The sequence below is a fragment of the Podarcis bocagei genome (assembly GCF_964188305.1).
Source record: "Podarcis bocagei genome assembly, chromosome: Z".
Classification (NCBI taxonomy): domain Eukaryota; kingdom Metazoa; phylum Chordata; class Lepidosauria; order Squamata; family Lacertidae; genus Podarcis; species Podarcis bocagei.
In genome coordinates this window covers 11,082,001-11,109,388 of record NC_138140.1, presented here as the reverse complement: position 1 = coordinate 11,109,388, position 27,388 = coordinate 11,082,001, and the positions used below count along the sequence as shown (strand labels likewise).

Sequence of the window (27,388 nt, the reverse complement as noted above, 5' to 3'; positions counted from 1 at the left end):
CACCTTTCGCTTGGGAGCCAGGTTAACTAACACACATACACCCCTTGCCCAGCTCATCCAATCTCTCACATCCACAAGCAGTCATGCAGCAGCAGTACCCTCATCCTCATCACCCCCCAAAGGAGTAACACAAAGGCATGATTTCCACTAGCAGCTACTCACATGCAATAGGTTGTTGTTTACCAGGTGCGGATAAAGAAGTCTGGGGAGGCCAAGTTAGCATTGTCAGGCTCTTGCCAAGGGCCACATTTCTGAAGAGGATGTTTGCTGATCAAGAACTTTCTGGCTCTGCTGCTTTCCCCCCTTGATGCTGCTGCCTTCAATGAGTGTACAACTAACTACATTAAGTGAGGATATAGAGCAGCACGCCCAACTTGCTTTGCACTCCCCCTCCTAGTTGCTGAGTGGTGCCGGCTAGCGGAGACCTTGCCGGCACCCAGAAGCTTGGGGCGTGCTGAGCTCCGCACGCCCCAAGCTTCGGGATTAGCGGAGCGCACCTGGGGGGGAAATAAATTTTTTCCCCCTTTATTTCCCCCCCAAAAACTAGGTGCGTCTTATGGGCCGGTGCGTCTTATGGGGCGAAAAATACGGTACCAGAGGCATCTTAAGTGGCCATGTCAGGGAACTGACATCGGAGCTAGAGGCGGAGGGAAGGCTCTCAAATGATGCTGGAGAAGGGCCCAGCAGGGAGAGAGGCAGCTCCGCAGATGGGGAAGCAAATCAGCGCAACACCAGGGATATAGAGGGGCTGATGGGGGAATCGGCGAGAGGGCTCCAGGACTCTTCACCGGACACCAGCGGGGAGAGCACGGGTCCTCCGCTACCCACGCCCACCCTGCGCAGGAGACTTCCGCGCAGAGAGAGTAGGAGGAGACTGGGTGTCAAACAACTTTTATGTTGGAAAAGATTTAAGAAACACCCACTGACGGATTCTGCTAGCAACTGAGGCAGCCACGAAGTGAAGGGCTGCCCAGACTGAAAGGTTTAGCAAGGCAACAAAGCCTGGAGAGGCGGCAACTTACGCACGAGCAACCCATACACATTACAGGCCACTACAAAAACAAGATGGACTAGATTAGCCTTTGGCCTCATACAGCATAGATCTTCTTATAGGTTACAATAAATAAAACTAGTGTTTTGGTTAAGTGACTCTGAGTGTTCTGAGAGGGGGAAGTCCAAACAGGCTTATCAAGGTGAATGAATTAATCCTTTCAGTCAAATTATTAAAGTAGACTTAGGGTGGGAATACTGAATGATTGAAGACTGGGAACTGGCCTGTTTCCGCCTGAGGCCTACTCCTGCTGTGCTCTATAGTCCTGGGTGCCTCAGATTAGTGGCTGCCAACCCTAAATCTAAATATTTATACCTTATGGCATTGGGGAAGGGTCCTAGAAAGTAGGGAAAGTGCCCTTTGAGATTCCTGCATTGCAGGGGGTTGGGCTAAATGACCCTTAGGATCCCTTCCAACTCTATGTTCTATGATTCTTTTATTATCGGTGGGTAGGATGCTTTAGGGACGCGGGTGGCGCTGTGGGTAAAACCTCAGCGCCTAGGATTTGCTGATCGCATGGTCGGCGGTTCGATTCCCTGCAGCGGGGTGAGCTCCCGTCGTTCGGTCCCAGCTCCTGCCCACCTAGCAGTTCGAAAGCACCCTTAAGTGCAAGTAGATAAATAGGGACCGCTTTATAGCGGGAAGGCAAATGCCGTTTCCGTGTGCTGCGCTGGTGCTGGCTCGCCAGAGCAGCTTCGTCACGCTGGCCACGTGACCCGGAAGTGTCTCCGGACAGCGCTGGCCCCCGGCCTCTTAAGTGAGATGGGCGCACAACCCTAGAGTCGGACACGACTGGCCCGTACGGGCAGGGGTACCTTTACCTAGGATGCTTTAGTCCTTCTGACTTTTAAAAATATGAAGGTGTTTGAGATTTTTATGTGTTTTGTTTTATGCTGGTTTTCATGTACATGTTTTAAGTTGCCTTGAGCTACTTTTATAAAAAGAAACCGATAAGTTACATAATCATCACCATCATTATAACTGTTATTAAAAGGCAGGTTTTACCAAGAGTTTGTCTCAATTTTCTTCCCATCCCACCCTGAGGAAAGGCAGTTGGAGTCTTTAAAAATCCCCTCAGGCTTGCTTTCTTTTTTCTGAGGGGATTTTTAAAGACTCCAACTGCCTTCCCTGTCCCCTTTTAAAACAGATTTTATTTTATTGTATTGTATTTCTATGCCGCTTTTCATTCAAATGAATCTCAAAGCAGCTTACAAACAATCAAGAACAATAACAGAGCATTGCAAATACATTGCAAGTCCTATAAAATTATTAAGAAAACATCAACAATTACAATCTGTAAAATACTATTAACAAAACAACAACGAAAAGTAAGCTAAACATTGCAGTTAACACAAAAGGCATATTATATGGCTGAAAAAAATCAATACGGCAATACAGTGGTTTAAACCACCAGAGCGAAGTGAGATAAATAATAATGTTATCTTCTTGATCCGTTTATTCACCGTCGTGCGCCTTGTGGGGGAGGCCATATTCACAGTCTAAGAACAGTTGATCTATTTTAAACTGTTACCTTGAAGGAAGATTGTTCATTTGTGTTGTGTGTGTTTTTGCTCCCTAGACGGATATGTCCGTTTTCTTTCCATCGCACTCGCCCAGGAGCCATTTCAGGGGAAAGATGACTTGAAGAGGGGGGAAAAGGCGGGAAGCGTCCCTTTGACTGCAGCCTTAAAAAAAAATAAATAATCCCCTCAGGCTGCAGTTAAAGGGACGCTTCCCGCCTTTTTCCCCCCTCTTCCTTTTCTTTCTGTCCTCAGAGGCCTTAAAGTGCTGGGAGGTAGGAGGGCAGGAAGGAGCAGGCCTTAAGTTTCTTTTAAACCGCGCTTTCTTCCCGCTTTGTGGCAAAACCTTGTATAAGAGGTAATTCTAACCGCCCGACCCAAGTTGGTGAAAAATACGCTTCCCTCGTTATGGGGGGAGAGGAGAGCAGATCACAACAACCTTCTATAGCTAGGGAAACAGCCCCCCCCCACCACAAACACACTTTGTATATTGGGGGGGGGGGTCCTGTATCCATGAACAAGGAAGGGAAGCGCGCATATTAATGGAGTGGGGGGTGCCATCCCCTTACCAGTTTGGGGACCGTGTGGTAACTTTATTAATAGTAGCAGGAATGACCAAACGCCATTTTGAAAGGAAAACTGATAGGAACCCTTTATGAATAGGTGCTGGGGGTGGGGGGGGGAGAGAGACAGAAAATCCCGAATTTGCAAGAGTTGAGAGGTATTTCTTACAGACTAGGAGGGGGAATGAGAGAAACCCACATAAATAAGTATGGGGCTAGCTAATAACTTTTTATTTGGGGTAAGGGATAGCCTTTTAACATGGGTCAGAGAGCTCATCTATAAAGCTGGAGTAACTTGTGTTGTTTGGGCAGGGATGATATTGTCTTTTTGTCTATACTGTACAGTATAGAAGAATTATCCCACATTTATTGGTGTTGGGGAGGAGGGAGGAGATACAGAAAGTAAAGGGGGGGGTCATTTATAGCAGAAGGGAAGCTTATTTAAATCTCTCCCCACTCCCATCCTCTCCAGGAGGACAAAGCAAAGTCCCACTTAGTAGGAGTGTGAGGAACTAAACTGGACTAATTTATGGTTAGGGAGTGTGGATTCCTTTCAAGCACACACTGAGAAGATATTTCATATATGGGGGAGCTGATCACACATAATATCATTATGAGTTGGCATGTATTCCAGTGTCACAATTATTCAATATTTTAAGGCCTTGTTAAGCATATTTCTAAGTCTATCCTTAAAATTGGTTTCTTGGTTTTGAGTAAGTTGATAATAACATTCTCTCCCTGCTTTTCCATTTCAGTTACAGGCACTTTGTTGCAAGGCCAGGAGTTAAAGATGTATTTCTGTAGAAGAAACAATTTTATGGTGGTAGTTTCTTTTCTAATTGTACTGTCCTTTGAAGCATACTTGTGGCTGATGCAAACCCCTTTGCTGCCACAAACAATACAGTCAACGGATCTCTGCAAAGGTGAGATTGCCAATGATACAATAACAGCTTTAAAATATAATAAAACATTTATCATTTCACCGTATCACGATGACAGAGAAGGAAACCTAACTCGTGTGATCGCAGTAGTGCGCTACAAGAAAATACAGGACCTTTATTGTTGGTTTTGCTGTAGTCATGATGGCCATGTCTCCATAATAAGAGCAGCCATAGACATTCACTTGGATAGAACTGATTTCCCTTTTGGTCCAGCAGATATCGTGTGCTTGGAACCCAGAAAGTGCTCTCCAAAATACGTGTCAATTCATTCATCTCCTAGAGGGAAAATTGACAAGCTACCAAGGTTTGAAATTAAGAACCGTGTGCCCGAGGACTCATTTTCTGCTGAATTCACCCTTTGTCTCCCTGTCATGTTTGGAAACTACAGCAATGTCTTGCAGTTCATACAAAGCATGGAAATGTATAAAATTCTTGGTGCACAGAAAGTGCTGGTCTACATGTACAACTGCAGCCAACTCATAGAGAAAGTATTGGAATTTTATGTTGCAGAAGGCACCATTGATATTATTCCATGGCCAATTTTCTCATATGTTAATTTCTCTTCTTTCTGGTATTCTTCCAAAGACTGGGACTATGGGAAAGCTACAGTCCTAAATGATTGCATCTACCGCAATATGTACAGGAGCAAATATGTGGTTCTTAATGACATTGATGAAATTATCCTACCCATTAAGCATCTGAGTTGGAAAACAATGCTAAGCGATCTTGAGGATCGAAATCCAGAGACAGGCATCTTCTTGTTTGAGAACCATTTATTTCCTCAGCATATCTTTTCCTCTACAAACACACTCAACATTTCATCCTGGAAAATGGTCCCAGGAACTAATATACTGCAGCATATTTACAGAGAGCCCATTAAACTGAAGTTTAGTAATCAGAGAAAGATGATCGTTAATCCAAGAGCAGTGGTTCAGACTTCAGTCCACACCATTCTCAAAGGTTATAGTAAGACGCTGGTAGTTCCCAAAGAGATTGCAATTCTTTATCATTGCAGACAGTATGTTGAAAAAGAGGTCCCTGGAAAATACCTCATTAGGGACACAACAATCTGGAGATACAATGTTTCTTTGATTAATAATGTTAACAACATACTTGAAAAACAATTCCCTAGAAAGAGTTCCAAGTTTAGATGGAATAAATTCTAGAAGGCATTGTAGCTTTTATAAACAGTTGTATTTTTACACATACAAAATTACTTACTAACAAAGTGCTGGTATAATCCATATGCTAAATTTGTAGAACTTAATTCTACAATTAGAAATGTACAACTACCTGCTGTATGCTCAGTAAAGTTTTTTTAAAAAAATATTTTCCCCGGACATCAGTTTCTATTCACTGTTACCTGGACTTAAATCTACACTATAGATTGCCCTAAGGTCATACTCTTAGAAATGTCATGGCTTTCTTCAAAAAATCCTAGGAACTGTAATTCACCGACTGTTTCTCTATTCCTCTCCCTTTTCACTGTTTCGTTGCTTAACATCCTGTCCAATGAATAGTTTTGAAAAACTTGCTTATCATTTTGTGCAGTTTATTTGGTCCTGAATAAAGAATTTATCTTATGGTTTTGGATTTTCTTCTTTTTCCTCCAAACTGTGGTTGGAACTAATAACACAAGCTGTGGCAGAAACTCTAGGAGTCTCTCTGAGTGGAAAAAGAACTTGCAGGGTATGGGACCAAAAGCCCTTTCCTCTTGTTAGCCTTTACAACCCCACATCTCCATTCTGCATAACTTAAAAATGCAGGAACCCTTTCCTTCCTAGCCGCTCACCCTAGCAAATATGGTAATCAATTCTGTGTGTCCCTGCTGAGAGAGATTTCAGGAAAGGAGCCGGTGCAAATATCTCTAAAGAAGTGTGAAGCAGTTGGGGAGTGGCCTTAGCTCAGTAGCAGAGTATCTGGCACGTTGTGGGAGCCACAGTGCCTCATCCCCCTCCCCCTATACTGGAAATTTAAAATTATGAGCACAGATCTCCAGATTGCATCTTTTTCAAACCAATCAAGCCAAGTACGCTATTGGCTGAGAACATTCAGGAAGCTTGTACAGTACCTTCCTAAGTACTAGAAACAGGAAGCTGCTTTATACTGTGCAACAGAACTTATTCACAATTCGTATTGTCCTGCTGCTTTCTCCCATGGCAACTGCTATTTAGTGCTCAATCAGAGCAAACAGCAATTCGGGTTTTCCCTGGATTGTCATTTGTTCCAATCTATCACTAAAGAGTGGATTTTCCATTGGAAAGGATCTTGTCAGAGGGAAAACTGCTCCAGCCTGCACCTAGAAAGCATGGTTCAAGTGGAAAACTGCTCTGACCCATTCTTTCTAAGCGCAGCACTGTGTGGACAAGTCTTTAGTCAGACCAAATCTAACTTGAGTTTGTCTATATTGACTGGCAGGAGATCTACAGGGTTTCAGGCAGGTGTTTTCCAAAGCTTACCCTCCCACAAACATTTAAAAGGCTGTAGAATATTAATCATCCACAGGCTCCAAGCGAACCTCTCTGGGGAGTCACTGCAGAAAAGACCTGTTCTCATGTTGCCACCTAAGGACATATTTCCTCTATCTCCTGACAAAGGTCATCATGCAAGGCGACCAAAGCAGTTTCTGTGCCAAAACCAGGCCTGAACCCTGATAGAAAGGGAGCTACAAAATCTGCTGCTTCCAAGAGCACCTGGATCTGGCCTTAGATTATTTCTCAGGTTATATCTGTTTGTTTTAAAAGAGCAAATACCGGTACTTCTGTGTGAACTAACCCACACAGAACATTCACTGTAGACATGCAGGGCACTCGTACTTCAGGCTTCCCATTTTGGCATCTGGATGGCCACTATCAGTGCTTCTTTTCTGGGGGAATACAGAGGTGCGCATACCCCTAAACATTTTGTGAATCTAAATTTGGCCTCATTGAGGGGCAGTATTTCAAAATGAGTAGGGAAATGAGAGTACCCCTAAACATTATTTTTTTTAGAAAAACTGGCCACTATGAGAACAGGATGCTGGACCAGATGGGCCATTGGTCTGATCCAGCAGGGCTCTTCTTCTCCAGGCGTTCCTAGTGCCTCTACAGAAAGGAGAGATTGGTCAATCACAACTGTTGTCGCTTGCTTGCTATATTGCTTCCATATATTTCTGCACTTGAATTGCAAAGTGGAGTGGATCTGGAGTGGCAAGGTGATACACGTATATTGAGAGTGTGTGAACATCTCTTTTCATTTGACATATTCCTGCATAGCCAGGGTTATCTGCCAAGGATGCAATAATGTAATGCAATAATCCAAGCCTAGTATCAGCAGCAGAGGTTTGGGAGTATGCATTTGTGTGGAAAGCATACAGAGGGAAAAGGAAGCATGGAAATTCCCGCCCCAGATCCATGTGAGTCATTGCCAGTGAGTTCTATTCTTCTCTTAGTTGTTGCTTAATATTGGTCTCTTTAAGCAACAGCATCCAAAACAGGTTAGAGTAGCTGAATGGCCCTGTTGAGTCACATCTTTGTCCACATGGTTGGAATCCAGAACAAGTTTTGCCGGTCTGGCCTGTGTGAGAGAATGTAAACACTTAAGAGATCCTAGTCTAGGCACTGATGATGGAATGCATACACCCCAACATTTCTCCAATGAAAATAGGGACATCTAATTATACATCAGAAGGCTTCTCCCACATTTGATCTCACTATATACATAGATATCATATGCACACCTACGTACATTGGTGCCCTTGAGCCAATTACACCACCTTCCACAGATAAATGGAATTAAATAAAAAAATATTTTATTTTTAAAGTTTTATTTATAATTTTTCATGATAACATAAACAAAACAAAAGATTGAATTAACCCCCCCCCCATGGTTCCTTCTGACTACCCCTTACTGCTGCGTATTCTATTCCAGGTTTTTCCCTTTCTCTATTACATCAACATATATTTTACTGCTGGATTTACTCTAAACCTGCTAACGTTCTAACCAGTTTACAGTGATTTTTCAAATATTCTACAAACATTTTTCAATCTTCCTTAAATATCCTTTCTTCTTGATCTCTTATTTGACTGGTTAGGCTTGCCAATTCTGCATATTGCATCATTTTCTTTTTTTATAAATGAATTTTTATTGTTTTCCTTACATATTCTTTTCCAACAAACCATAATAATACCATACATTCCCTTTTGCATCATTTTCATCTGCCATTCCTCCGTTGTTGGTACTGCTCCCTTCCTCCATTTCTGGGCATATATTCCTTGGGCTGCTGTAGTTGCATAGAGAAGCAAATTATCTCAGTCTCTGGGACATTTGAGTTACTCCTAAAAGAAAGGAAAAAGTTATAATTATAATAATAATATTAGTAATAATAATAGTAGTAATAATAGAAACTGTGAGAATGAGCAGGAACATACCAGACAGTGAATCCTATTGAACTCAGTGGGGCTTAGGTAAAGGGACTCCTGACCCTTAGGTCCAGTCACGGACGACTCTGGGGTTGCTCGCTCACCTCGCTCTATAGGCCGAGGGGGCCGGTGTTTGTCCGCAGACAGCTTCTGGGTCATGACTAAGCCGCTTCTGGCGAACCCGAGCAGAGCACAGAAACGCTGTTTACCTTCCTGCCGGAGCGGTACATAGACGTGCTTTTGAACTGCTAGGTTGGCAGGAGCAGGGACTGAACAAGGGGAGCTCACCCCATCGTGGGGATTCGAACCTCCGACATTCTGATCATCAAGTCCTAGGCTCTGTGGTTTAGACCACAGCGCCAACCATGTAAAAATGCTTCGGATTGCAGTGTAAGGCTGCCCAGTCTTTACTGAGTCACTAGGGAGTAAGCTCCATTTAATACAATGGGACTTACTTCTGAGTAGATAAGGTAAGGCTCCATTTACAATAAAGGAATAAAGACTTCATATGTTTCCTAAGAAATGGCTGGCAGTTGAAGCATTGCAATTAAAGAATTTATAGTGGCTTGGTAACATTTTCCTTTGAAATTGTAGGAAGGACTTTGTATGCCTTAATTTGGCACAGGTATTTTATTTTCGTTATAAAAAGAAATATATCCCCCCCCCCCGCTTCTCTTTTAATTTTTCTCCGAAACATGGAGGGGGAGGAAAAGGCAAACTGGGACATTCTGGGATCAAATCAGAAGCTTCTGTAATTCCAGGACTGTCCTTGGAAAATTGGGACAATGACAATGATTCCATGGGTTGAATCCTTTTCCGTGGGACAATTGGGTTAATGGCAATGATTCCATGGAATGGAACTGACTGGTTGTCCCTAGGCCAGTCTGGATGGGGAAGATTGGAAGAGGAGGAGGGATTGTGCTACAATATCATCAACAGTAGAATATATCCTTTATTGCCATACTTAAAGACCCAGGTTGAAATTCTGGGGGCATATGCTTCAAAGTCAGGTACATTTATTGGGGAACAGGCATAGCCCATTAGTAGAGCATGTGCTTTGCCTGCAAAATGTCTTAGTTTCAATCTCTGGAATTTCTAGGTAGGGCTGAGAATGTTGGAAACCCTGTTGGAAACCCTGGAGAGCTTCTGCCAGTCAGTGTAGACACCACTAATCTAGATGGACCAATGGTCTGACTCAGGATAGGACAGCTTCCTATGTCCCATCAGTGGGGATACCACCACTGAATAGATTATTTCTTTAGTCACCAGGTCATGACTAAGGTCCAAGTCTCTAGAAACAAACAGTTTTGTCTCAATGTAGCCCAGAAATTCCAGTTCTGATCATAGTTATCTGCATAATATTTGAGAGAGGAGGGTGGGAGAGAAGTAGCTCCCCACAAGGTCGTCCCCCCCCCGGTCTGTCTTTTATCTTCTCTTTTTTCAGAAATTTAACATGTGGAACAAAGCTCACCCCCTCATCAGAATATGCTCCTCTATTTATTTGTTTATTTTGTCCTGGCCTGCATGTATCGTTGTACAGTGGACGATAGGGTTGCAAACGTGATCGGTGCGGGATGCACGTCCGCAACCCACAGTGTTCACAACCTGCAGCGGCATGTCTGCGCACATGCGGGTTGCGATTTGGCACTTCTGCGCATGTGCAATGAGTGATTTAGCGCTTCTGCGCATGCGCAACCGCCTTCCAGGTTTTGGTGGTCCGTAACCCGAAAAAATGCAACTCGAAGCATCTGTAACCCAAGGTATGACTGAACAGTACTGCATGTGTGTGAAAGGTCATGTATTTAAACTCTGGTTAGCAAAGCACAGAGATTTACAAGTGTGTGTGTGTGTGTGTGTGTGTGTGTGTGTGTGTAGACAGTGGCGGAGGAAGAGGAGTGCAGGGGGAGTGCACCGCCCCCGGCAACATGATCCCAATGGGGTGCCTTCGCGGCTGCCCCACCTGCCCACACTGGGCACCACGCCCCCGCAGGCGCCACGCCACACCCCTGGGATGCGCACCAGCCCTGCCCCGTCTGCTCTACGCCCCTGGTGAGGGAGCATGAAACTCCGCCACTATGTGTGGATTGTATTGTATTGCTTAAAAGTCATTCAGCACCAGCTTGGAGAAAAATCATCTCACCCCTCCACCACACCCTGTCCTGTTTTGCCAGAACAAAGATGGCAACCTTATACTTAACACACTCTGGACACTTACTCAGAAACAGACTGGCACCTGGCCAAGATGTTTAAGAGTTTCACTGTTCTGAGGGCAGGGAAATCCTAGAGTTGAGAAGTTCTCTGTCACTCTAGAACCACAACTCTGCTCTTAAAAAAGAGCCAGACTTTGTGTTAAGTGACTGGGAAATGCATAGAAAAGTATGGGATGAACGAATAACCCATGGGAACACTTAGAAACAGCCCAGAAGCAAATAAGCTTGGACACAGGAAAAATGCTCATTATCATATAAGCACCCTGCAAACAAATCAGAACAAATGCTCCATAAACAGGCCATCTGGAGAAACCCCAAGAACTGAAAATATGACCCCCATTCAGCTGGTCCCAGTCAACAATCTAGCATCTGTGTGGATGCTTCTGAATGGTTTGAAATCTCCTCCCAGATTATTTATAAATAATATTTATAGACTGCACCTTGTCCAAAATGTAATTTGAAGGTGTAACTCGGTGGCAGACCTGAATCTGGCATGTTGCAGTCATTTAATCTGTGGGTTTCCAGAACATGAGAACCACTTTCATCCTTTGGTAATATGTTATTACCTAACAGCACTTCTTATTTGCGTGGATCAAGCTTCAGTTCATTCACCCAAATTGAGCTCATTACTGGTTCCAAACAGCTGCTCAGGACAGGCAGGGTGACACCTGGATTAGATGAAAAGGAGAGAGGGAGAGATCAGGAAAATGTGAACTGCACACTGAAAGCTCTCCCATCTAATTCAGTTCATGATGCCCAGGTATGTCTCTTCTCTCTCCCTTTTCTGGGTCAACATCGCAGTCAGATGGTGAATCACAGCTAGACTTTCCTTCAAAGAACAGCAGATTATGATCTCCTTTCCTCAGCCACTTGTTAGGCTTGTTTTTCCACTAAACTCAATGTAGTGACTAGCTGTTCCTGCTAAAATATTTTGCATACTGTGACGTGTCTCTGGATCTTCTCATCTCTTACTTTTCTCCTGCGATGAACAAGACAAGACATCAGACTATTGGCTGATGGTCTTATACATATTTTTGGGATAGATTGGAAGAGCTGGGGATTCTTTGCATTAACTTTTCTGATCCAGGAAGTGTTTTTGAAACATGCTTGCTCTGGGGGATTTTCTGGTTTTTTATTTGTAGGCTGAAAAGGAGGAGGGAAATAGACAACTGGCACTTTCCTGTGTGACCTGAAGACAAAAGCAGGTACTGTGTCCCATTTTACCTTTGTCTTGTTGTGCTAAATGTGTTAATTACGCTCCTTGGTGGTCTCTGAAAAACATTAAAAAAATGTGCTTTGCTTAATGGTAGTAACATTTTAATAATATATGTAGGAAGTACATAAACCTGGATCTTTTAGAAGACATTAGCAGTTACTTGAAGCTGTTTGGAGGGTTTTCTCTTTGGCTGATGACTTTTCTCTTCTCCAGTAATTGCTGTTTTTACTAATATTTTTTATTAATTAATTAATTTTGCTTATGTCCTGCTGCTATGCGTGTTATAGATTTGAGGTCTTTGTGTGGGTCTCATCCGCTTAGTTATTTAGTATAAATGTGATCCTTTACAACCTCTGTGCTACTGACTCTCAAACTATGGGATTGTTGTGGAACCTCAGGTTGCGGACGTAATCCATGATGGGGGAACATCCTGAAGCGCTGCGCCGGCGCGGGCACGATTTGGCACTTCTGTGCATGCGCGAGCTGCGAAACCCGGAAGTAACCCCTTCCGGTACTTCTGGGTTTCCTACGGTCTGCAATCCGAAAACGCGTAACCTGAAGCGTCCGTATCATGAGGTTTGACTGTCCAAATATATACAACAAAAATTAATCTATTTGAGTCAAGCCACTAGACCCAATTTTTTAAAGCAATGCAGACTAAAGTTGCTTCTGCCCCCTCCCCCTCCCCCCCCGATTAGGAGACCTGAAGCTTAAGCATCATTAGTTTCATAGTAGATCCACTTGTGTGAGTGTGTGTGTGTGTATGTGTGTAGATAGATGATAGATAGATAGATTATAGAAAAATTATTATATTTCTATTATTTATCCCAACAAAATATATAAAAACACAGTAAAAGTTCAAACATCAAAAACTTCCCTGTACCAGTGGCTGCCTTCAGATGTCTTCTAAAAGTTGTGTAATTCTTTATCTCCTTCACATCTGATGGGAGAATGTTCCACAAGGTGGGTGCCACTATGAATAAGGCCCTCTGCCTGGTTCATAGCTGTCAACTCTTCCCTTTTTAAAGGGGAATTCCCTTATTCCGAATAGGATTCCTTGCAAGAAAAGGGAAAAGTTGACAGCTATGGCCTGGTTCCCTGTAGCTTCACTTCTCGCAGTTAGGGAACCACCAGAAGGCCCTTAGAGCTGGATCTCAGTGTTTGGGCTGAACAATGGGGGTGCAGACACTCCTTCAGGTATATGGGGCCAAGGCTGTTCAGGGCTTTAAAGGTCAGTACCAACACTTTGAATTGTGCTCAGAAATGTACATGCACTTCAATATTTCTCTGATTAAAATAAGGACATCCCATTCCATAATGATAATTTTACCATTTATTCCCCACACATCTTATTGGGTTGCCCCAGCACTCTGGGCAGCTTCCAACATATATAAAAACATAATAAAACATTAAAATTTAAATACCTTCCCAATATAGGATTACCTTCAGATGGCTTGGGGGTTGGATAACTCCATACACTCCAACATTTCTCCAGTGAAAATAGGGACATCCTAAGGAAAAGCAGGACATTCCAGGATCAAATCAGAAACCAGGACAGCTTCTGGAAAATAGGGACTATTGGAGTGTCTGAATGTACTGGGAGCCAATGTAGATCCTTTAGGATTGTTGTTCTATGGTCCTGGCAGCTGCTCCCAGTCACCAGTCTAGCTGCTGCATTCTGGATTGTAGCTTCCAAGCCATCTTCAAAGATAGCCCCACATAGAGCACATTGCAGTAGTCCGATAACCAGAGCGTATACCACTCTGGCGAGACAGGGTGCAGGCAGGTAGGGTCTCAGCCATTGTACCAGGTGGAACTAGTAGACAGCTACCCTGGACACATAATTAACCTGAGCTTCCATTGACAGCTACATGGGTGTAACTAATGGGGTGCAGGAGGCAGCCCCCCGCCCCCAGGTCAAGTAAAACTATCTAACTGACCAATCATGTTCCCCTGAACCAAGCCCTGTCCCACAACAAAAATCCTGGCTACACCCATGGACAGCTAAGTCCGAAATGACTCCAAGGCTGTGCACAGTTATTCAGGACCAGGGAGTCCCCCACACCTACCCATCCTGTGTCCCCCAGAAACAGTCCTACCATCCATCCTCCAACCGCATCCAGTCACTCACTGGTTCCGATTTAAACAAGAGGTAGAGCTGGGTACCATCCACATATTGGTAAATACCCAGTCCAAACCCCTGATGATCTCCCTCAGTGGTTTCATATAGATGTTGAAAAGCATGGGGTAGAGTACGAAGCCCTGAGGCACCCCACAAGTGAGTGCCCAGGGGTCCAAACACTCATCCCCCTACACCACTTTCTGGACATGGCCCAGAAGGAAGGAGCCTAGGTTGATGGTATCAAAAGGTGCTGAGATCCAGCAGAACTAGGAAACAGCTTTCACCTTTGTCCCTAACCCGCTGGAGATCATCTACTAGGCAGTTTTCAGTCCCATGATGGGGCCTGAATACTGATTGGAAGGGATCCAAATGGTCCACATCCCTCAGACGTGCCTGGAGTTGTTCTGTGACCATCTGCTCAGTCACCTTGCCCAGAAACGGAAGATTTGAGACTGAGTAATAATTGGCTATAATGGCCAGGTCCAAATCGGGGCAGAAGAAGGGGTGGGGTGGGGCAGACCGCCCCAGGTGTCTTTGCTGAGGGTCCCAAGCCTACCCTGAGCTGTCGGGGGGAAGGAGGAGGAGCTGCGCCACTTTGCCAGCAGCATTCCCCCCTTCCCCTTCATTTTGACAGCTTGAGGGAGGCTTGGGAGTTGCGACAGGAGGTGTGCCGAATGTCCACCATTAGTGGCTCACTCTGCCCCCAGCTGCAGGGCACACATGCCGCTCCATGCACCCAAGCAGCTATCCTGCGCCATGGAGGGCACCCTATGCGCCCTGCGCCCCTCGGGAGTACGCCTGCCCTGGGCAGCGCGGGCATATGCTCCACCACTAGTCCAAATATGGTTTTTAAAGAAGCAGTTTAATTATATAATTTGTGTGTGCATGCTGTAATATATATTGGTGGTGCACAATGAGATAGTTAAACTTTATGAAAAGTATAAAATCATAAATTGCATAACAAATTACCAATGCTGAAACAAATTAATTCTCTAAAAATGTTAGATTAAAGCTCTCTTGCTGTTGTTTTTTTTAAGGAAGGCTCACACCTGTATTATGGAATAGGAGGGCACAGTGAGGCATGGACACAATTGCACCTGAGTGCCGTCTATGGATCTGTGGAGTTCTGGTAGCTCTCGTGTTTATTGGGGAGCTCCAGGCAAGGATAAAGGCTTGGAAACAGCTGGAGTGCAAGGGGTGCAATATCTGTTACAGGTGTGACTGCCCTGTAAGACCATATGATTGTGCCTGCTATGGTGACAAAGAAGGCCTACTCTGCTGCGTTCATAAAATCCTCAAGTAGTTGCCCAGTAGAGCAATTTCCATTTTCTGAAACAGTATAGGAACTGAACCATGGTCATCTTTAAAAACTTTACCTTCTCCAAATTTTGCAGTGTAGTTCTCCAGCCAAGCTATGTGCACAAACTTGCATAGACTAAAGTACGCATAAAAAATATACATATTTGTGAAAATATCACATAAAAATGCATTATGTTGGACCACATTTGACTCCTTGTTGCAGAAGAAAGGCTTTTTGGTTTGGGATGGTCTTTACTGACCATTTCTCCCCAAAAACAGCTTATGGAGAATACGTTGAGGGGAGTCAGGGATGGAACTTGGACTTCCCATTCCTCTCCCTCCCATCAAATAAAACAAGTTTTCAGCTAGTATTTAAGAGAATCTGCTCTACATTTAATCTGGAGAAGAGACATTTTAGAGGCAAGACAACAGCCACCTTTAAATATTTAAATATTTTAAGATGGCGTCAGCTTTTTCTTGCTCAGGAGGGGAAACTTGAACCAAGAATTAGGATCTCAGCTAAACTTTATGGCACGACCTTAAGAAGTGCATCCCCCACTGACCTCCAACTCTGAGCAGGTATATAATGGACCACGAAGCCTTTCAGGTTTCTGCCAGTCTTTATGGGCTGTAAAACTCTTTGCTGCAACCAACTAACATGATTACCTCTCTGTACAGTTTTAAATTTTGTCGCTTATATACAGTGGTACCTCTAGTTACAAATGCCTAAGGTTACAAACGCTTCAGGTTACAAACTCCACTAACCTGGAAGAGTTATCTCGAGTTGAGAACTTTGCCCAGGATGAGAATGGAAATTGTGTGCCGGCGGCGCAGTGACAGCAAGAGGCCCCATTAGCAAAAGCACGTCTTTAGTTAAGAACAGTTTTAGGTTAAGAATGGACCTCTGGAACTAATTAAGATGTGGTACTTCTAGTTACGAACCTAATTTATTCCAGAGGCCACCGGCACACAATTTCTATTCTCATCCTGGGGCAAAGTTCTCAACTCAAGGTAACTCTTCCAGGTTAGCGGAGTTTGTAACCTGAGGCGTTTGTAACTCGAGGTACCACTGTACTGCCCTTTATCAAAAGACCACGCGGTTTACATTACAACATAGGTTTCCAAGCTCCCCACCACCTGAGATGGGCTACTTGAAAACTGCTGAGGGTCTTGGCAGACCACCTACCATATTTTTCGCTCTATAAGATGCACCTGACCATAAGACACACGTAGTTTTTAGAGGAGGAAAACAAGAAAAAAAAATGTTCTGAATCAAATGTTGGTGAAGAAGAAGACGGAGGAGGGAGGATCAGGCTAAGGCATCACGACAAGAGTGATCTTATGGAATGAACGCAGGCTGCGCAGCTCTCCCTCTTGCTGTTCTGGCTTCAGCGAAAGCAACGCAAAGCCTTTTCAGCAAAGTGGGACAAGCAAGAGGGAGAGCTGCCGACTACATGGAATTGGCAGAAATGACTGGCAGAATCCGAGACCAGGGAGAAGAGTTGGTGAAAGATGACTGGAAGAAATTTAAAGACTATTTACAGAAATATTGTAAAATTAATGAATGTTAGAAGGATGTTGGATAGAAACTAAGGGGTTTCCAGCTGTAATGCTTTAGGAGATACGAAAAGAAAAGGTTTATAAATGGGTAAAAGCTTAATGGTAAGGATTTGCTGAACTAACAAATTGAAGTGGAATACAAAGAAGGGAGGTATGAGGAGGTCTAGGGAAATAAGCGTAAGGAAGATATGTTATGGAAAATTATTTGTTTTTAAACTGTTTTTATTTTGTATTTTGTTTCTGTTTATTTTTTTATTTTTTCATTGTTATATTTTAAAAAAACTTTAATAAATATCTTTTGGGGAAAAAGAGAGAGCTGCGCAGCCTGCGTTCACTTCATAAGATGCACACACATTTCCCCTTGCTTTTTAGGAAAAAAAGTGCATCTTATAGAGCGAAAAATACGGTAATTGTTTTCTGCCTGCTGTAATAATAATAATAATAATAATTTATTATTTATACCCCGCCCATCTGGCTGGGTTTCCCCAGCCACTCTGGGCGGCTTCCAAAAGAATATTAAAATACTATGATACATCAAACATTAAAAGCTTCCCTAAACAGGGCTGCCTTCAGATGTCTTCTAAAAGTCTGGTAGTTGTTGTTCTCTTTGACATCTGGTGGGAGGGCGTTCCACAGGGAGGGCGCCACTACCGAGAAGGCCCTCTGCCTGGTTCCCTGTAACTTGGCTTCTCGCAGTGAGGGAACCGCCAGAAGGCCCTCGGTGCTGGACCTCAGTGTCCGGGTAGAACGATGGAGGTGGAGACGCTCCTTCAGGTATACTGGACCGAGGCCGTTTAGGGCTTTAAAGGTCAGCACCAACACTTTGAATTGTGCTCGGAAACGTACTGGGAGCCAATGTAGGTCTTTCAAGACCGGTGTTATATGGTCTCGGCGGCCGTTCCCAGTCACCAGTCTGGCTGCTGCATCCTGGATTAGTTGTAGTTTCCGGGTCACCTTCAAAGGTAGCCCCACGTAGAGCGCATTGCAGTAGTCCAAGCGGGAGATAACCAGAGCATGCACCACTCTGGCGAGGCAGTCCGCGGGCAGATAGGGTCTCAGCCTACGTACCAGATGGAGCTGGTACACAGCTGCCCTGGACACGGATTTAACCTGTGCCTCCATGGACAGCTGTGAGTCCAAAATGACTCCCAGGCTGCGCACCTGGTCCTTCAGGGGCACGGTTACCCCATTCAGGACCAGGGAATCCCCCACACCTGCCCGCCTCCTGTCCCCCAGAAACAGTACTTCTGTCTTGTCAGGATTCAATGTCAATCTGTTTGCCGCCATCCATCCAATGTGCTGCAGTAGATGCGGTATGCTTTTACATTTCATTTTTATTGCATGCTTCATGTATAGAGCATTTTATTGGAATACAGTTTGAGTCCACCTTGTCAGGAAACAGCACTAACACGCCTTTGTCTTGTGCACCCAGTATATGTATACTGATGCCCTGATATAGCAGGCGTGATATTTCCAGCCCAAGGGCCACATTTCCTACTGGGCAGCCTTCCGGGGGCCATGTGCCAGTGGTGGGCAGAGCCAGAAGCAAAAGCAAGTGGAGCAATTGATGTAAATGTTGCCTTTGTATAACAGGCTAACATCTTCACACTCACCCATTCCTCTCCACTCTGTCTAGTAAGAGGCATTGCCAGAGTTTCCAGCACACATTTGAGCCTGGCAAAGACATTCAAGGACACTGTGAAGCAGGGTCAGTAGGGAGTGTGGCAGGGGAGTGGGTGTGATATGATGAGAATCTTTTCTTTCCCCAAGGAATGTATATTATATTCAGACAGTGTTAACCAAAGCACCGGAGTGGCATTCTTTGGTTGTGTGACCTTGGGAGAAACACAACACAAGTGGTCTTTTGTCCCGAGCCATGTACTCTGCCCACAAAGTTCAAAACATTTTGTTATACATCCAATGAGTATGTTGCTGTTTTAGTTGCTGCTCCATATAGCCAGGCTGCTCCTGGGTTGTTACCAACACAGTCTATGTTGAAGGAAGGGGAAACTGCAGGTTTCAGCTGTCTTTACCAGACTTGTGCTTTTTTTATTTTGCTGTGCTCCTCATGATAAGAGCCTAGGGAGGAAACATCCAGGTCTCTCTCTGTCCTGGCTTCACTTGGGAAGCTCTGACCTTCAGCTGGTACCTGCCTGACAATCATGTTGATATGGGATGCTTGCAGATATTTGGCACTGACCTGCTTGTCCTCTTGAGAGCAGGGCTCCATAACAGAGTCTTCAGGAAGGTCAGCTGAGAGAGGCAGCTCCAGACAAGAAGGAAAGGGCTTCCCCTCCAGGTTGGGCAGAATCCTGGGGCATACGTGGTACAGCAGGCGGCTGTAGCCGGACATGATCATCATGTCCCCGCTGTGCATGAACATAGCCACAGGGGCTTCATCTCGTTTCAGCCCCCCTAACAAAAATATGGATGACTGTCCAAAACTGAATGATAGAAGTGGCTGAAAACAGTCCAATTTGGACTCATCCACATGAATTCCCAGAGATGAATCAAAGTGATGATAGTTCAGAATTCCTGCTTCCCCTTGGAAATGTGGAAAACCACAAGCTTTAGCTCCTTGCTCCGAGAGGAAAGCCAAGTCAGATGGAAAGGGGGTGTAGTGGTTGGCTGAATATTTATTTGTATTCCATTTATAATGGTGACACAAAGTCACCCAGCAAAGCTTTTCCAGTAAAGTTATTGAGGCCCATTTGCTGGAACTTTTGTTTTGCAACTGATACTGACTTTCCCCCCACAGATCAGCGGTCTCCGCAGAAGACAAGCACATATCCAAATTGCACACATTAGGCTTCTGGGTGTACGTCTTCAGGCACTGCTTTACTAGTGATGCTGGCAGCCTGGAATGAAGGGATCTGGGGTAAATATAACCCCTGGGTAGTTATTGAGACCATAGGCTTTCCATTGGCTGGACGCAGTCTTGCTCTGTAAGCATTGTGATCACTTACTGAAGAAAAACTCAGGGGAGAGCTGACAATCTGAGGAATTAGTCAAGAATTCCACACCTCAGTACACCTTTTATGGGTTTCTGGCCTACCCACCCCTAAAAAACTCACCCCCAGCTCTGCCACAGGAGAAGCCTTCCCAACTGCATCCATCTGGCATTCCTGCTCAGCAGCAAAAAAAAAAAAAAAAAAGATGGTGAGAATCTTAAAGGACAAACAGAGAGGCTTGGAGGTCTGCATTCAGCCTCTGGGCTTCAGGTACTCCACCCCTGCTATAGAGCTTTAGAAGTATTTTTTTAAATACTGAACTCAATTCATATACACCTAGCTATTTTTGTTGCATATATGACACTGTATTTGAAGAATGCATGTTTTGACATACCCATATTTAAGAACTGGCAATATATTTATTTACTGTCAGACTGTTTGATGCCTTTTGTTGTAGTATGAAATTAATTGGAGCTGTGTCAATAACCACAAACAGATTTTCCTGCCTCACCTTTGTGAATTAGTCATATCTGCAGTGAATTATTCATATTTGCATATTTCTCCCTGTTCTGGTCTCTTGTATAGAAAAAAAAATTCCATCACAATAATTAAGTTTTAAAGCTTTACTTCAGAAACTTGATTTAAATGTTATGAAAACAGTAATTGATACATTGTCTCAGTTATACATTTTCCTTCTTACATGCACTGGTCCCAGTATAAGGCTCTAGAACATCTCAAACCAGGTTTTCCAGCTAAAAATAAATGAACTTTGTCCCGTTCTGTTTCCTGCTTGCTTGCATCTTCGGCAACACCCAGAGAAGATCTGTGTCAGCTTGCAACAACTCTGTGACTCCGAATGGGCTACTTCATAAACCTAAATAAACATTATGACATTCTATCCAAAGATCCATGGCCAGTCACAATTCTAGCCCATGGAATATATTGCAATGGAAAAATACAAGCTCTCATCATGTGTTCATAGATTTTTCACAGTAACTTAAAATACAATAAAATTACTATTTTATGTAACATTAAAAAACTTCAACAACCTTCTCTCTGTTGCAGGCTCAGCAGTGGAACAGATGCTGGTGTGGATCTCAAGCTGGAAATGATGTTCTGTTTTCGAAGAAAAACTTTTTTAGCTACAGTGGTATGTCTGGTGGCTCTTGCCTCTATACTAACACTTTCCTACTACCGGATACAGAAATACCCTTTACTACCCAAACCTGTTGCACAGAAAGAAAAAGACCTCTGCAAAGGATGGGTCACCAATAACTCAATCTCTGCTTTGAGTGACAACAGATCTTTTATTATCACTCCATACTTCGATGACAGGGTGGAAAAGCAGACTCGGGTGATTGGGATTGTACATCACAAGGAAGTTAAGGACCACTATTGCTGGTTTTGTTGCCCAGCTGATGATGTGGCCTTTATCTCTAAGGCTGCAATAGAGTTCCACTTGGATCGTTTTGGATTTCCGTATGTGGTCACAGACTTGATTTGTTTGGAACCCTCATACTGTGAGCCTCGTTACATGGCATTGCAGTCATCTGGCGAAGGATCTGACAGTGGCATATCACCACGGTTTGAAATAAAAAATCGCCAGCGACAGAGCACTCTGGTGGACTTCACAGTGTGCATCTCCACCATGTTTGGAGACTATAACAACGTCCTCCAGTTCGTGCAGAGCATGGAAATGTATAAATTCCTTGGAGTGCAGAAAGTGGTGATCTATAAGAACAGCTGCAGCCAGTTGATGGAGAAAGTCCTTCAATTCTATGTGGTGGAAGGGACTGTGGAGGTGGTTCCCTGGCCAATCACATCCTATCTCAGTGTTTCTAATGAATGGCATTTCACGAATGATGGGACCAAAATTGGCTACTATGGACAAATCGCTGCTCTGAATGACTGTGTCTACCGGAATATGTACAGGAGCAGGTACGTTCTGCTGAATGACATTGATGAAATTATTCTTCCCGTTCAACATATGAATTGGAAAACCTTGATGCAAAACCTTGAGAAACAAAATCCGGAGATTGGTATCTTCCTCTTTGAGAACCACATTTTCCCAAATAATGTCTTCACCTTCCCCCCTGTTCATGTTCCACATTCTTGGAATATGGTACCTGGAGTCAACATCCTGCAACATGTCCTCCGAGAACCAAACAGGAAAGAGATCATAAACCCAAGGAAAATGATTGTTGATCCGAGGAAAGTGGTTCAGACGTCTGTTCACTCTGTCCTTCAGGGGATTGGAGGCAGTGTGGAAGTCCCTGCAGATGTTGCAATTGTCTTCCACTGTCGGTCTCCTTTGCAACCAGATTTGCCCAGGGAATCCCTGATCAAGGACACAATACTCTGGAGATATAACACATCACTAATAGGCAGAGTTAACAAAGTGCTACAGAAGATACAATTTGAAGTGGTGAAGTAATAAACACAGGAAACATTACTGATATTTCTCTTTGGAGGTTCACCCAAAGAGTATTTGGGAGCAAGTTGTACAGGATGAATTTCCAATGCATGTTCAAGAGAGGAGTATCATGAATTCAAAAGGAACATGTTTGTTCTTGAGAATGTGATTCAGGGAGCTACAGAAAAAGTGATGGCATAATTTGTCATGCATTGCAAAAGTGCACTAGATATGGGAAATGATGGGTCAGAGACCCAGTGGTCCGTCTGTGTCAGCATCCCATCTATGATAGCAGCAAGATTTTTCTGAGGTCATGGACCAAAGTCAAGGGTAGCCATCAAAGGCACTATCCTTTTTGTACTGAGCTCCTAGCAACAATTTTAAGGATTAGGGTTATATTCACTTTTAGTTCTGCTCAGAATAGACCCATTGTAAAGAATGAACATGACTAAGTGAGATCAATTAATTTCAATGGGTCTCCTCCAAGTGCAACTTAGTTGAATACGACCCATCCTTGATGAAGGATCTGTTTAACTCATCCAGTACTGTGTGTAGTCTGTATATAAATATATCAGATATAAATATAAATATCAGTGTCATACGTGCATATCATATATATAATTGCAGAATGCTTCTGTTCAAAATTCCAGCTGACCGTTCCCTTTTCTAGGTTATTCCATTCTGTCCATCTTCCCAGTATTCCATGGTCCATGAGTACACAGTCCTTGTGGTTCTCCCAAATGAGCTGCTATCTCCTACTTTTATATGTGTGAAAATCTTGGCTACACAAGAAATGGCATGCACAGGCTGAATGATGAAAAAATAAAGAATAATACATCTAACACACAAAGAAAGAGGTGATGTGAACTCTTTACCACTTAGATGAGTTCTACAATCAGCATAATATATAGTTGTAGAAAAATTGTCACCTGCAAATTGAGTAGATTTGCAGGTTTGATATTATATTCATTACATAATTTATTCTAGTTTGACCTGTTAAGGAAGCAGCATGATACTATTCTGGAACCTTGTGTCAAGACCTACTGAGCATCTTAATCAGCTGTTCCCCTGACTGTTTTGGTAGGCATTGCCTACACCTCCACACCCCCTGCCATGCAAATCCTTTAAACTACTGGGGGCTAGAAACCTATTTCTTCTCAAACAAACAACAGCAGAGATTCCGAGGCAGCTGCTTTCTGGACCCAGTAATGTGGTTCTGTTCTACCACAGACTTCCTCAGCTCAACATTACACACTGTATCCAGCTGTGTTCTAGTCAGAGTCGACCCATGGAAATTAATGCATATTTATGACCATCAGTTTCAGTTTCCCCTTGAAACCTTGCATCGGGCAGGAGCAGGGACATGCGCAAGGCATGGAGGTTTCACGAGGTGGCACTGTGCAGGGGGAAGCCCAGCCGGCCAATGTGGCCCTTGGCATGTGACCCCCCCCCAATGAGGGGGCTAGAGATGTGGCAGTGAGGCCAGGCCAGGCTCCGAGGCCCAGAGTTTCCGGGTGACAGGCAGGGGGGACAGGGATTCCTGCGTGGAGGCACCTGTTTTGCACCCCCTCAAAATTGTGCACCTGGGGCTATGGCTTCCCTGCCTCCCCCCTTTGTCCCTGCTACTAGCTTTCTCCAACCTGATGCCCTCCAGATGTTTTTATGCCACAGGTCCCATTGGCCTCAACCAGCCCCAAGCCACATATTAACTGCAGTCTGCCTTTTTGTAATGCAGTTGATGAAAATACTTTCAGTGCAATCCTTGTTGTTTAGTTGTGTCCGACTCTTTGTGACCCCATGGACCAGAGCATGCCAGGCACTCCTGTCTTCCACTGCCTCCTGCAGTTTGGTCAAACTCATGCTGGTAGCTTCGAGAACACTGTCCAACCATCTCGTCCTCTGCCATCCCCTTCTCCTTGTGCCCTCCTTGTGCAATCCTACTTGTGTTTATTTGGAAATAAGCGTCATTGTGTTTAAGGTGGCTTACTGCCTAGCAAGTCTGTTAGGGATTGTGGTCCTACTCATATAGATACTGTACCTTCCATTCTAGCTCTGTCCTAAGGACTGATGTTTTCTTTTAAAATTCCTGTTAGCCAGAGAAGTGAGAACTTCAGGATGAAGATTATAGCCAATCAATGTGGCAATTTTTTTGCAGTTGCTGCAAGAAATAAGAAAACCAAGAGAGGATTTCCTAAAGCTGAATGCAGTTCAGTGGGCTCTCTGAATCGCATATCATACAACTACCACGTTGTATGTCTTTTGAATTCTGCTTTTGATGTGCATGGTTGACCTATGTTTAGCACTCCTTGTTAAGATTAGAATCTTAACATCATTAAGGTGGGGCTGACATCTTATTTGGTACCATAGAACTGGAAGAGGGTCTTGTTTGATGCAAGAAATGATGGCTATGCTCTGCCTGCACAGTCGGAAGCAGCAATACTGAATACCAGTTGCTGGAAACCACAGGGCAGGAGAGTGCTCTTGTGTTCGAATCCTGCGTGTGGGTTTCCTACAGGCATCTGGTTCGCCACTGTGAGAACTGGATGCTGGACTAGATGGGCCACTGGCCTGATCCAGCAGGGCTCTTCTTCGGTTGTCAAGTTATAAAGGGAGGCACAAAGGGTGGGGAAGCCTCCAACTCAGGGATCACATAACTCAGGGGTCCCCAGCCTTTTGGGGGCCTGTTGGCACAATTGGAAAGTTTTATGTGGGTGTCAATCACAAATGGGTGTTGTGGGGTGTGTGGCATAACACAAAATGGCAGCTGTGGGGGTATTATTATTTATTCATTATTCCTATTGTGGTATGTTATTGCCATAAAAAGTTACTAATATTCAATAAGTGTGCCTGATTCCATTTCTCCTTATACTGTGACTGTGAGTTCCACAGTTAAACCCTAGATTAAATGGAAAGTAGTAATAATGTGGCTTGTTTGTTTGCAATTAAACATAAGCCTGTTTTCAACCCATCATGAATGCTCTCTTGTACCATGACACCCAAGAACAGGTTATTTTCTTAATTGTGTCACTTCTGAAGGTTGTTAATGTTGTTGGAGTTCAACTCCCATCAGCCTGGAATGATGGAAGTCATAGCTTAAAACACCTGAAGCCAGAGTTTCCCCCACTTATGTCATGTTCTTAAGAGTTACTGAGAACTGATTTTTGTATGTCAATTCTCAGTGACAGTTGAATATAGAGAAAACTGAAAAGTGGGGTGGGGTATGCAGTGGTACTTGACATATTGGGAAATGTGGAAAATCAGCATCTGGAGGGAGACTTTTTACCACATGTGAGAGATGTGTAGAAACAAGGAAGAAGTTACCGGTTATAGGAAGATAGTGGTAGAAGTAACTGTAGAAATGTTCCAGTCTAAACTATCCAGTGGTGTGCTTGCAGAATTATGAGCATCAGGAGAAAAGCTAGTGGATAAAAATGTGTGCTGAGAAGAAAGTGGAGAGATTTCTTCTTCCTAGCCCATAATACTAGAACTCTGGGACATCCAATGAAGCTGACTATGGGAAGGACACAGGAGGACACACTTCTTCACACAGTGGGGAACCTCAGGCTGGAGTGGGGGGGTGTCAAATGTGGCCCTCCAGGCCTGTCTGGCCCTTGGAACATTCCCCAGGCCACACCTTTACAGCGTTGAGTGCTTTTGCATGGTTGGAATGTGTCCTTAAGCACCTGCTAATACTGTCTGGATGGAAGATGTGTATGTGTGTGTGTGTGCACGTGCACAAGTGTGCAGAAACCAGCCTACTATACTAAAGGTGACAGCTGCATTTGTTTCTCTGCGCGTTTTTATCTCTGGATCTGCTCACCACTGGCATGTGTCCCTCAGAAGGTTGCCTAGAATATAATGCAGCCCTCAAGCTGAAAAGGGTTCCTCTCATCTCTGGCCTAAACAGTGCAAAATGCAAGAATCTGCCTTATTCCAAGTCAGACTAATGGTCCAACTAGTTGGTGGGTTTACACCAACTGGCAGACGTTCTTCCCAGAGTATCAGGTAGGGGACACCTCCAGGCCTACCTGGAGATGCCACCTTTTGCAGTGTAGAGCAAATATTCTATACTGAACAGGTGGTCTCATACTGTCAGCCAGGGGGTGGTGGCCCGCCAAACACATTGCCTTTATGCTGGTAAATAATGCTTGACTCTGGAACAGATTTATTTATTTATTTATTTATTTATTTAATTCATTCATGTCCTTCCGAAGGAGCTTAGGGTGGCATGTACAATACTGTGTGGCATTCCTGTCTTGCTTGTTGGCTTCCCATTGGGGCATCTGGTTGGCCACTGTGAGAGGTAAAGGTAAAGGACCCCTGGACGGTTAAGTCCAGTCAAAGGTGACTATAGGGTTGCAGTGCTCATCTCGCTCTTTAGGCCAAGAGAGCTGGCGTTTGTTCAGACAGCTTCATGCGTCATGTGGCCAACATGACTAAAATGCGACTGGTGCATGGAGGACCGTGACAAGTGCCAGAGTGCATGGAAAAGCTGTTCACCTTCCTGCTGCAGCGGCACCCATTTATCTACTTGCACTGGTGCGCTTTCGAACTGCTAGGTTGGCAGGAGCTGGGACAGAGCAATGGGAGCTCACTTCATTGCGGGGATTTGAACTGCTGATCTTCCGACTGGCAAGCCCAAGAGGCTCAGTGGTTTAGACCACAGCGCTCACCCACGGTGAGAATGGGATGTTGGACTAGATGGGCCTTTGGCTTTATTGCAAGTAACTGTCCCTTCAGCACTGTGGTGCTTTATTATTTAGTCTTTCTTTTGCTTTCTAACTTTATTTTATTTTATTTTAAGGAAATCTTGTACTTGATCTGGGGTGGGGGAGACGGGGATCAGAAAAACTTCTATCCAAATCTGATGTAAGTTGGTGGTGGTGGGTCATTAGATATTTATGCTTTGCATGCTTGCTCTACACTTCCTCCTGGGATCCCAATAGCCTAGGAAACACAAACTGAGACTAGTATGCTATGCTTCTCTGCCTTGCACAGCACCTTACTTTGCAGAAATTCTCAGATGATGCTCTACACAGTATGGTAGTATACATTATCAGCTGCTAGTGAGAGAAGCTGCGCCACAGATGCCCAAGAAGTACAAATGCATTCATTTCCAAAAACTTCACATTGGGACAATAA

The 27,388-nt window shown here is 44.1% G+C and overlaps 2 protein-coding genes, 1 long non-coding RNA gene and 1 pseudogene across 10 annotated transcripts in view; 2 read left to right on the top strand and 2 right to left on the bottom strand.

Annotated features, from left to right (window-relative positions):
* LOC308579359 overlaps positions 1-2,731 on the bottom strand; it is a 39,594-nt gene extending 36,863 nt beyond the window's left edge. The window contains exon 1 of one of the 2 annotated variants that reach the window (XR_014004430.1): positions 2,583-2,731. This is a non-coding gene — a long non-coding RNA (uncharacterized lncRNA). Of the gene's footprint in view, positions 1-162; positions 398-2,582 lie in introns of those variants that run through there. The other variant, XR_014004431.1, reaches the window with a different exon arrangement.
* A 47-nt stretch (positions 2,732-2,778) lies between these two features.
* LOC308579332 (beta-1,4-galactosyltransferase galt-1-like) lies at positions 2,779-5,663 on the top strand. 6 transcript variants are annotated; one of them, XM_081180261.1, is made up of 3 exons: positions 2,813-2,929; positions 3,890-4,057; positions 4,292-5,663. In XM_081180261.1, exons 2-3 carry the CDS (start codon positions 3,925-3,927, stop codon positions 5,239-5,241), a joined length of 1,083 nt encoding a protein of 360 aa, XP_081036387.1. In that variant the 5' UTR covers positions 2,813-2,929; positions 3,890-3,924; the 3' UTR covers positions 5,242-5,663. The 6 variants fall into 6 exon arrangements, with proteins under 6 accessions (XP_081036386.1, XP_081036387.1, XP_081036382.1 ...); XM_081180260.1 differs by having other exon boundaries at positions 2,779-2,846; positions 3,890-5,663; XM_081180256.1 differs by having other exon boundaries at positions 3,890-5,663.
* A 5,999-nt stretch (positions 5,664-11,662) lies between these two features.
* LOC308579133 (uncharacterized protein) lies at positions 11,663-23,100 on the top strand. Its single transcript, XM_081179895.1, has 2 exons — positions 11,663-11,890; positions 20,899-23,100. Exon 2 carries the CDS (start codon positions 20,942-20,944, stop codon positions 22,265-22,267), a length of 1,326 nt encoding a protein of 441 aa, XP_081036021.1. The 5' UTR covers positions 11,663-11,890; positions 20,899-20,941; the 3' UTR covers positions 22,268-23,100.
* On the bottom strand, positions 18,902-19,998 carry LOC308578685 (nucleic acid dioxygenase ALKBH1 pseudogene; annotated as a pseudogene). The gene is made up of 2 exons: positions 19,957-19,998; positions 18,902-19,878 (listed from the first exon to the last, which is right to left on the bottom strand). The product of its transcript is annotated as a nucleic acid dioxygenase ALKBH1 pseudogene (transcript).
* Positions 23,101-27,388: the final 4,288 nt, after the last annotated feature.

Coding starts and splice junctions, on each gene's coding strand:
- LOC308579133 (XM_081179895.1), top strand. CDS start 20,942: ATGATGTTCTGTTTTCGAAGAAAAACTTTTTTAGCTACAGTGGTATGT.
- LOC308579332 (XM_081180260.1), top strand. CDS start 3,925: ATGTATTTCTGTAGAAGAAACAATTTTATGGTGGTAGTTTCTTTTCTA.